The 12510-nt window shown below is 27.8% G+C and overlaps 1 protein-coding gene across 2 annotated transcripts in view; it reads left to right on the forward strand.

Annotated features, from left to right (window-relative positions):
- LOC100164962 (pyrokinin-1 receptor) overlaps positions 1 to 12510 on the forward strand; it is a 39011-nt gene that overhangs the window by 13206 nt on the left and 13295 nt on the right. For both annotated transcript variants that reach the window (XM_016800336.2, XM_003241036.4), the window contains exon 3: positions 5768 to 5984. In XM_016800336.2, the coding sequence (XP_016655825.1) occupies positions 5768 to 5984 (217 nt within the window). The remainder of the gene's footprint in view (positions 1 to 5767; positions 5985 to 12510) is intronic.

The raw sequence follows: 12510 nt of genomic DNA on the forward strand, positions 1-12510 counted from the left end.
CAAATAATATTAGTATGTGAATTCCTCGTATTATTTTCGTTTATAAATAAGAAAAATAATTACGAAAATTAAACATAATATTATAATAACATTAATAACTAAATAACTATATATTAAAAGAATAATGTTTATAATATAATATGATAATAGTTATAGTATAAGCATAAACAATCCGTAGGAGGAAATCCATTAAAATCCATTAAAAGGGGGGGGCTAACATTATTAGCATCAATGTAAGCGGGAGGTCTTCGATCCTACAAAACTAAGAACGGAGGGGGCTTGACGGACTTTTGGGGTGGACTAAGCCCCCTCTAGCTTCCCTAACCCCAGATTTTCACCACTGAAACAATCGTTACTGAGTTGACGATGATTTCCTGGGAAAAACCACAATTACTTTGCTACCTAAAAATAAACGAAAACGAATTTCTAATACACCGTTAAAAAAAACGTTTAACAGAACAACCGCATAATATAAAAATCAAAACAGTGCGTCTAAAACCGATTAGACCACTGAACAGTAAAGATACACAATATAACATTTGTCGACTACAATATGTCAGCCACGGTCCCGCGGGGACCGCCGGAACCGTGTCACCGTTGTCGACTACCTGTCGACCGAATCCTCGGCGTGATGGTGATATACATAATATAGATAGGTAGAGATAAATATATCATATTATCAATTATTATTATTATAATAGTGGTGTGGACATTATAAACAAAAGTGCAATTGCAGATCATGGCAGAAAAATTATCATTGTCATATTTAGTTGTACTGTGCAAATAAAATAAATATTTGCATTAATTCTAGTTATAATTGTTCTAAGCGACTTTTTCACAAATAAGACTTATCTTCTAAACCTTTAAACCTACAATAGTGTGTACAACATTGAACTTGTTATTTTTGTAATCCATAAACATAAATCCTGCAGAGTGTACTACCTACGTATAAATTAGTGATTATAATTTATAACTATCTACATGTTTCTCAAAATGACAACAACTTGAACCTTACAATCTCTGAGGAAACCAATCAAACCCAACCAAAAATACTAAAAAAAATTGTACAATTTAAAATAAGCTTGATGTAATTTCTTTAATGTAAATATACTAATGGCCAAGTTCCCAATGTATTTTTAAGATCGATATTTTTAAAGAACCTTAAAGTGCGTAGTACCGACGTATAAATTATAGTGAGTGAGTCTTATTTACTAGTAGTTTTCAATTAGTAATACAGTATACTTCATGTAATATTTTGAAAACGTTACACAGCCCATTTACAAGAATGATAATATTTATTCATTGTGTTTGCTATAGTAAGATATTATTTTGAGTGCACTATTTGTAGGTGGAGCTAAAATTATTATTCGAGTTATTGCCGAACACGTCAGTTTTGACTTATACGTTCAATAAATATTAACAACGATAAAACGGTCGCATAATTATATTTATGTTCTAATGCCTAAAATGTATACTCCTCCTAGACATTCTGAAACATATAAATGTATACTTCGCTTAAATTAATATTGCTACGCTTTTCTCAGAATCTAAAATGGACAATAATAATAATACAGATTTTGGCATCTTTGATTTATATATTAAATCATGTAAGTTACTTAAACGCCTTTAACATTAGCCAAAATAACTAGGTAACAAGGAATATTTTTTCATTAAAAATTGTATATTGGTTATCATAATAACGTTATTATTATTATTATTCAAATTAAAATTGTATTTTATAATATTATATCATTTTAATTAAAATGGTAAACTTAATAATATTCTATATAAAACAAAAAAAAATGTTTATAAATGACACATGTATAGGATAAAAGTGATAAAACAATGTAGCCTGTACATATTTTCGCGGTTAGGTCATTGGTTTAAAATTATTATTAGTTTTTATATGTCTGTACACAAAGGCCCTGTTGTTTCACAATATTATTATACAACAAAACTCGTTACTTTCAATTTCGGAGCGCATGTCCCAGTAGACTTTCCCGCCTTTTATTTTGGCGTACTGCCCCACACGCGTTACTTTTATACATATACCTGTTATTCTTTTCTTTTTTTTTAACAATTAAACAAACTTATTTTGTTGTTTTATTAATATTTCTAAAAATGTTCACCAACGTTCAGAACACTTTGTCACGAAAATACATAAAAAACGTCAAATACTACAAAGACGTCTAATGATATTTGTTGACGCATTACTGGCCTAATTTTCCGTCATTATTTATGTTATTCGTGACAACGGCATGTAATTCTTTTTTTCGATCGTCTATAACGTCGGAATATACGATACAATAATTCCAGTAAATATATCGGTTATACTGACTGGATGGTTATTACCGACGAGGATAAGCAAAAAACTATCAATTTTGTGAAATAAATGCCATTTAAAATTATTAATAAATTATAAAAATTTAAAAAAATAAGTTTAAAAAATCAAAAACTCAAAAATCTATAAATATGCAATTATAAAATGCATTATGTTCAAAATATTATGCAAAAAAATTGTTCTATTTAAACGAGAATAAGCAAAATCGTGGACAAATCTGACAACCAATCAATTTGGACTTCATCAATTTGGAAAAAAACATGCAAATGCATATATAGCCCCCTAGCCTATTGCTAGTTATTGGTTATTACTTATTACAATACCGATTATCGATTACAACATTATGTACGAACTTTGTCTGACGAGTTATCAGTTTGTAATCAACTTCGGTGGTCGGTGGGTCGCACAGCGAGAAAATCACCGTACAAATAATTCTTGTAGTAGATACTGATAAGTCCCTATAATATATTTTGTCTTTTTCTCTTTATTTTAAATAAATGGTTAACTGTTTGTACCGCCAAACCTAAACTGGTTGATAGATTTAGAGCACATAATGTATGCATGCTATACGACACCTCAACTTTAAGCTGAACTGCTATTAAAAAATAATGAAAAACTAGTATAAACAATTAACACCTATTTCGGCATCATAATATGCGTGACAAGTACCAAATGAAATCATATATTTTTTTTTTTATCAAAATTAAGTCTATGGCAATGATGCATATAGCACAAATAAGCTTAAAATTCCGTTCATACATTTTCCAAACAAATATAAAATTATCGTATTTTTAGAAAAATATTTTCGTTTATTTTGAATTGAATATAATAATATTTAATAATAGTAGGCGAGTAGGTGCATTTGATTTAATTAAAATTATTAAACATTCTGAGATGATAAATTTTCCGTAGGGAATGCTTGGAGAATAACAAATAATAATTGTATATTATAAAGAATAAAGAATAAGGATAATAATATAATGGTTACAAAATAATATTATGATAATAAAACATTCTCGTTCTTGACCGAGAAAAACTTATAAAACAGTGCCTCGGGGACACATTGCATTGTTAATTCGAATAACTGCAAATCTTCTGATATAAACTTAAATGAATCACATACTGGCGTTGAGCAACTTTGACATTTTAAAAATATATAATTAATGTGGGATGTGTGTGGGTGGGTGTATGTGTCCTCCAATGACGTATACGAAGAAGACATCTAAAAGATTACATCCAGGTGTAAAATAAAAACCAACATTTAACATTCTGTAGACTATAATAGGTATAGTGGATTTAAGACACAAAAAATGGAGTAATTTATGCTAATTGAAAGCTATAGATTGGATGAAGAGGTATTATGTCTTACAAACAACAGATTATACGAAAACGATTATCCACGCGTAAACGCACAAAGACGATTCTTTTTATAATAACATTTAGGAAAACAAAAGGTTATTTACCACGCCTTTATCGTGAAAATATTCAAAATGAATAATAATGAAAACACAAACCTTAAATTAAATAAAATTATCTATTTGTTTAAATATTTAAAAAATTGAGTAGGAGGTATCCAAATAAAGTAATTTATTTTTGGTTAAATATTTTTAATATAGGTACCCACATCAAAAAATGGTTGTGTAGGTATGTACATTATAATTCAAAAGCAACCCATCAAATTTAATATAACTTATAGTTTTACCTAGAGAATGTTACCAATGTTTTAAATTTTTTTTTTGATTCATGTTATTATTAATATTTTTTTAAATATTTTTGAGCTCAATTCACAAAAGAATTAATTAGTTTTTTTTTGTATTAATATATTATATTATATAAATATACAAATTTTTGATGCTTGAATTTTAATTAAAATATATAGCTAACTACGTTAACCTTTACTATTATTTATTTATTAAATAAATCAGTAGTATCGTATACAATCCAAAAGATTAAATATCACTAACATTATTATAATGTGAGAGGGTTTAAATCAATTTATTTGATTTTCAATTATAAGAATAAAAACTTTACAATGTCTTTTAAAACAAACGTGGCAATGTTGCAATATTTTAAAAACTTTAGAGTGTATTTGGATTAAAAAATGAATGATAAAAATACCAAAAACCAAGTTTAAATTAATATTTTATACTCGTTACCACAGGATAATAAATATTTATAAAATGTTATACTGACGGTATCATACGAAGGATATTAAACAACACTAGAAAAAACTATAAAACAATCGATAAATAGATTTATTGCCATTCATATACGCTACAAGCGATAATTATGATTATGATATATAATATTAAAATATACCAGATTTATTCGAATTTTTACTACCATTTAAGAAGGTTGATCGTATTTTTATTAAACAGTTATTAATATATTTAGGATAGCTCTTGTGTATTGTATGGAATTTCAAATGATTCAATTACTGATATGTATAATTATACAACCTTGTAAAGTAAAACGTCCTTCCATGCATCGTTACATAATAATATTATCTGTTGAGCTCTTTTCATAAACATAAATTAATAATATACTTATGCATAAATATTTATTTTATTATAGTTTATAATATTACCTATATTATAGAATCAATTCTGTGGACGGATGTTATATAAAGGTACATAATACAGAGAGGAGTGTGTCGATTTAAATTTAATTTTGTTCACTGGAAGAACCATGGTGTACAAGTAATGCATGTACGATATTACCAATTTAATATAATATTGGTAATGTGTAAGTTTCCCATATCGATTACTCGTGAGTTGAATTTTCCAAGCTCTAAAACGGCTGTAAGAAATTCGTAAATTATTATAATTTTTTTTTCTTCAAATATTCTATTTAGAAATTTGGAAAATATAGACAACTACATTTTGAAAAGTGTCCTGGCAATAAATGAAATATTTAAATTTACTTATAGTTTAATATTAATAATGACCTATACATTTGATTGATGTATAACGCTTTATAACGCTCAGCATATTATAATAAATCTTCGTTATTTTTACTTAAGTTTATTACAAAGGTAGTTATGTACCTGTATTAAAATCAACATCACAACTAACGATTACCTTGAGGCATTTGATTTGTAGGAATTGTAAATTATCTTACAAATAGCCATAAGCACACGTCAATAAAATCTCAGTCCGTTCGAATGGCGAGTATCTTATTTTTAGAATGAACTAGTACAATAATACATCACTATTTAACACGTTCATAGTCTATATTTGTTATAATAAAAATAATGTATTTTGATGTAAAAGCATAAAATCGTTTATTATTAAAATTATAAAAAAATATGTATATACATACTAATATTATAATAATATTACAATCTTTATCGCATAATTATTACGATAAGCTAATTTGACAAATTATTGAAATGCATTATAATTATTATTTTCTGGTATTTTTTAGGTATCCATATGTGTTTGGAGAGATGTTTTGCATAATCAGAGGGTTTGCAGCGGAGACGTCGACGAATGCTACTGTATTGACAATTACAGCGTTTACCATTGAAAGATATGTTGCAATTTGTCATCCGTTTATATCACACACAGAATCCAGTCTGCCGAGAGCATTTAAATACATATTAATAATATGGGTCATAGCGCTGACACTTGCTTTTCCTCAGGTAAATGTTTCAACAAGCTAAGAAATTAAATAGTAATAACTCCCATATTGTATAAGCGATTTTAATTTAAATTAAATATTTATCGATGCCAATAATAATATTTGTAAGACACAAAAGTATTCCAAAAAACTAATCGGCCAAAAAAATGACTGGTTTACTGGTTTACATATTGGTTTCATTGCTCAAAAAACATTGAAAAAAACTAAATTATCATAAACAATTACCTACATATTTAATAGGTGCATACATCATAATATTTGTATAAAATATCACTGTTCTACTGAATAATTGTTGTATCTAAAGTACAGGTAGGCACTAAGTAGAACTGCTAGCCTAATAAGTATATTTTCGCACATAGTATTATATATTTAATATTTATATAACATAGGTTTACGCATTTTACAAAAATATTTCAAGTAACTACATGTTTAATTCAAAATTATTTTCAGGAGTTTTTACCATATAAGTTTTCTCATATGAAAACTCTTTATATTCAGAAGTAGGTAGTAGTATTATAAGTTTGGGATTTTAGTATATTATTGGTAATATGTCTAGTGTAATGAGAATATACGAAATAACACAAATTTTACTCTATTAAAAATAATCATGTGTATATTTTATTCACTGCAACCTTGGCATAAAAAAAGTTGAACACATCATTTTTATGTGTAGGTACCTATAATATTAATTTGAGAAGTTGGTTAGAACATAACACGTAATCCATTTTCGAGGCAATGTCTTATTACTTTCAGTGATAAAAAACAAATAATAATAAACACATTCGCACAAGTTATATTATGTGGACCGTTATAACAAAGTGTACTTCATTCGAAGAGTAAATTTCTTCTTTTACAATAAAAGCTCCAAGGCTTATACCCAAACGCTTGAGCAGACTCGAGGCTACATTCGATGTAAAACTTCCATTCGTCGGTGTTCTTACTGTCTACTGATCTTATAATATTACATTGTTTTGCCATGGGCAATTGAAAGTTTGGTGGCCATTGGTTTCAAATGAAATACAAAGGTGTATAACGTTTCCGATTTGTCGAGTTTGTTTTGTTGCTAAATCAAAAGACATTCAAAGATATTTACGCATTATACCTGTTCACAAACGTTAATATTAGATCACTACGTGCAAATTGAACAACAACAATAACCCGGTTGGAAGTCGGAATTTTGTACGGATATTATATTATTCTTTATTGACATGGACGGAGAGGAGAGGAGAAAAGTAATGAACCATAAATTTATAAAATTATACGAACAGAACATATACGTCTTCCAAGGCTGGCCGCCTTTAACTGCATCTGGACCCATGACCTAGGGTGGTGAAACTGGAGACTCGTCCCTGGGTATAAATTGTGTACATTTAAGTATATTTTCTCTTATAGCGTATACATTAGCGATAGATCCATTAAACAAAAACAAAGTATGTTTTATCATTTTCATAATCAAAAAAAAAAAACCGAAAACGAGTTTCAAATAGATTTTAACAGTTGATCAAAACAACATTTTCTACATTTTCTACAGAAATAAAAAGGAACTTTATGTCTGGTCAATATTATATATAACTATACGATAAAACGTATAATAAAACGTGTAATGCATTTTCAGATATTAATCTACACTTACCAATTTTGTTAGCTAAAACCACCAAAAATTCAACAATTTTTCGAAATCACTAAAATTGCCCAACAATTGTGACGACCTATTCTTATTTCATATTTGAATACTTTTTGTAAAAGAAACTATTTAATTTATAAGATACTCTTCAATTTTATAATATTAAGTGCACTGTTTCGTTATATTTTACTGTATAATAAATAGGTTTTTTTTCTACACTTCAAAATTCAAATATTAATGTTATTTAATAGCAATAATTTTTTATGATAACCACCAAATACTTTAAAATATACAGTCGAGTCTTGATAACTTGAATTTTTTCTCGCCCCTTTGATAGTTTTTCAGTTATGGTTGAGGTACATAAGTCAGAAAATACACAAATCAAATTTATATTTATTTCCTTGAGATTCGAGTTATCAAGACTCGAAATTATTATAAATTCAAAACGTAAATTAATTAAATATTTATAAATATTAACCGATAAATATTACACAAATTACCACACGAATATTTGTGTACGTCCTACGAGTGAAAAAGATTTTGTTGTTAGAATTTTTTTGTATAAGTATTAAGTACTTAGGTACCTATTAAAGGTATGAAAATATGAAATGTATCTGTGGACTGTGAACGAAGTAATCACCCTTTTTAAAGGGTATCTAATATTATAATGAAATATATAGGTTACATAATATCTACAGTTAACTCAATGAAAATGGATGCATTGTAGTACAATCACCAGCTGTTGTTAAGATCCCGGCCCTGTCCAGACATTTTTGTATCATTGTTATTTTTTGAAGTTGTCTTTACTGTATTCGTGGATGTTATTCTTGTTTGATCAACGTTGGCAAAAATTGACAGTTCGATATATGAGTCATCTAAATATGTAGCTGACGACGGATGGAATACCATAACGTAATAGATTATCGTCGACACGACAAAAAAATAATTAAAATCTATAAAATTCATCTTCCGTTTTTGGTAGATATAACGAATAATGACATCATGGTTGTAGAAATGCGTGTACTTGCCAAAATGCAAGTAAATATTCTTTCGGTTTTCATTTTTTTTTTTATTTTATCATATTAATATAACATCGTAATATCCATAAATTCTTGCACGCGACTTAAAATTATCTAGAAATATTTATTTTATTTTTGATCACACAATATATATTGTGTAACCGGATGACACAAGACCATAACGAGCTGTTGAAATTATCATCATAATTTGCGATTCGTCCTGTTCATATTTTTCTCTGTTCAACGAATCTGTGCCAGTGGTCGCACTTTACTAATCGAGATGTAACCGTAGTCACGGACTTGTCAAAAAAATTACTTTCCTGACGTTTTTCTTTTTGCCCTAATTTTGTTTAATTTGGATGTCTCGAAATAAATTTGTTTTTATTTATTTGAACAGATAAAGCTCTTATTCAACAAAAGTACACGACGCAGAATTTTAAAACTCGATAAACATCCATTATATTATTATACACTTCATTACCACATATTATACTTCATTCGATTTAATAACATTTGTATTGTATGGCCATAATATTTTATCATCACATGATAAAATTACATTTTAAATCGTTAAATAGGAAACTGACATAAACTTTGAAAACAATAAAGTTATTTATAATATTCTCTATTTATCATCACAAACAAAAACAATAAAATTATTGAGATTATTATAATATTTTACCTATTGAATTCAAACATTTCTTAAAGTATTACTTACCATGAAAAACGATGTCAGTTATCAACACAGGAGTTGGTTAAGTGTTTCAGTTTCACCGTGTGTGTTTTATTCGACATAATAAAATACATATTATTAGTATGTATAACTAAAAAACTACTAGATTATTTCACATAATTTGTACATCTCACAATTCCCCGGTATATTATATAATATTTATTTAATAAATAAATTAATAATATCGATAATATGTCGATGATTTGACAGTTATAAATTGTTTCTTTAAATATTTAAGAAAAACGAAATGTTTTTTTCAATCAATTCCGTTCAAAATGTACCAAACTTTATCTATATATTTAGAACAAAAACTATTCAATACAATAATTGATGTGTCTATTATTTCAATGGGTCGAACAAAAATAATGAAAATAAAATATGACAGTTATTTAGTTTTGTTTATAGTAGTTAATATAAAAGTCTGAATTAACCAACATAAAGAAGCAATGCTCTATATTTTATGGTAAACTGTTCTCGGTTTATTTAACGTTTTAGAACCAAAACTATCTGCTTTTTCTAAATGCGGTTCGCATTTAGAACCATAAATTACAGCGATGGTCTCAACTTTGTTCCTAATTTTATCAACAGAATCTGATTGTTTCATTAAGACGAGGCATGAACCTTTTAAAACTTTAACAGTTTATGCACTGAAACAATAATGTTTCCAGGCTTATCATTTCATTATACGATGAAAAATCTTCATCGAGCAGTGACACCAAATCGAAACCTTGTGCATTTCCACGGATTTTGTATTTGACATGTTCAACCTAACTATTATAATAGCCTTAAAGTCAATATAATATGCAAGCAAATCACTGTTGAATATTTCTTGTTGCTAATTTAACGATGCTAAAGGTTAGATAGCAGCGTTCTTATAGCCTTTGAAGTGACAACAGATTTCGACCTGCGAATAATTTTGTTAGGGTCACTTACATATGTAGATTTTAATGTTGAACCTTTTTGTAGGGTACGAAAACATATACCTATTTACATTATACATGTGTATATTTTTAAGGACCAGCCAATACAGTGATATATTTTAAATGTATTCAAAATTAATTTTCATTATAATTCCACGTTATTGTAAAATATTCTACTTACTGATGAGTAGGTATATTTTACTCGTGTTGGTCAGCTTAAACTAACTCAATTCTATAAAATTCCCCTGGAAAATATTAATATTATATTGAATCCCTGCATATTATAGGTACCTACTATGTTACATCTGTGTAATAGAATCGACTACATCATTGCTGTTGCATTATAATATTATATCATATAAAATATAATGTATATAATATTATATATGTATTATATTATTGTTATAAACAATATAAACATTGGAGCACGTAAAATTAAGAAATATTCCTCTATCGCCTCAGTACCTAGGTAGGTACCTATAGGTACCTATCATGTAAATTACGTGCACGTTGTATTTTAACCATTACTATTATTCGTAGAAAACCAAGGGCTGTAATAAAACACTTAGTTTATAGTCCGACACTTAAATCTGCTAGGTGAGCACAATTTTCGTCTGACTAAGTAATAATTATAGCTCTCTCTACCAAAGTTTGTAGCTATTATCGGCTGACCAAAGTATTCTAACCTTTGTTTTAACGTAAAATCCTTTGACTGGTAAAATTGTTTAAATACATTTCATTCAACAAATATAAATAATTTCCCCACAGGATAAACTATAGATCGTTTCCCCGTAGATTTTTAGTACAGTTAATTATGGTGAATAAATGCCAACGTGGCATTGTATATAAAACCATGGTTAACACTGGTGAATAGTAATAGTAATATAAAAGTTTAACCTTAAATAAAAATGATACCTTAATGATTCACGACGTGATTTTTGTTTAAATAATCATTTCCCTATTTAGAATTGTTTTAAACAATTTAAATTTCGATTAAATTTTAAAAATAATCTAGATATAAAATATTATACTCAACATGTCTACAAAGATATTGTGTCCCTTTTAAAGATTCAGAGACTTATAAAGATAAAATAATTTAAATATTTAATATAATATTATACCCATTTATACATGAAGGTATGCATGATTTTAATTATTATACTAAAGGTACCTTGAAATTATTATGATCATCATAATGATATATCTTTAACACACTTATAATGAATAATGACTTCCAGACATTTTGTTCATTCGTTATATTATTAAAATAATCTTCTCCATAATATTATAAAATGGATGATTTTGTTATAAACTGTTCCGTATTTTAAACTTAAAAGTTTAACCATTACAGTTAGTTCATTTATTTCTCGGCATTAACCGATAATACCTGCATAGATTAGGATGAGTTTGATAAAACAAACATTTATAGGTACAAAGATAAAAGAAATATGAATTGTACATTTGTACCTACTGTTGTAAATTCCCTGTACTTATAAAGATTACCGGAATAAATATTTAAGCCTACTATTAAAATAAAGTACAATTATTTTAAGTTGATTTCTATTAGCTTTAAACTTATGCGACTGTTGTTGAAATATTTTTTACTGTACTACGTCTTGTCTAGTATGTGTCGCACATCAAAAATACAAAAAATACCAAGGGATACGTCGACACGTTCGCTCAGAAATATCCATCACTGTTCAAAGTTACTTGACTCGTTTCACGTGGCTCTTTATGGCAGATAAGTTTTTGACAAACTTTTCTTTGTTGCTATATCCAATTATTCAAGCGGAAAAAATATATTAGTTTACTGATGGTTTTTCGTTATCTTTAAAAGTAATAGATCATATTATACGTCATCCGTGTACCATATAACAAATATTGTTTCCGTAAACTTTTTTTCAATACTCTAAATCAAATTATTTAAAATAAAACAATCAACTTAGAAATACTCGGAACACATTTTCAACGCGCAGACTTATCTCTTTTTTTCAGCCAAAGGTGTGGTTTGACCGGTCCGTTTTAAACTATTATATTTTATTCATTTTCCCGTGGTGGGATTAAATCTGGAAGACCACTTGACACACTTGATACATTCTGCCACACACTGACCCAGCCACGAGCGAGTGGACGAACGGCTTATAGTCATGATGGCAAACGTTACCCCCAACCGAGTTGACGTAATATTGACGGAGCAAAGCAAATACATAATATATTACGTATTTAAATAT

This window comes from Acyrthosiphon pisum, chromosome A1, assembly GCF_005508785.2.
Source record: "Acyrthosiphon pisum isolate AL4f chromosome A1, pea_aphid_22Mar2018_4r6ur, whole genome shotgun sequence".
NCBI lineage: Eukaryota > Metazoa > Arthropoda > Insecta > Hemiptera > Aphididae > Acyrthosiphon > Acyrthosiphon pisum.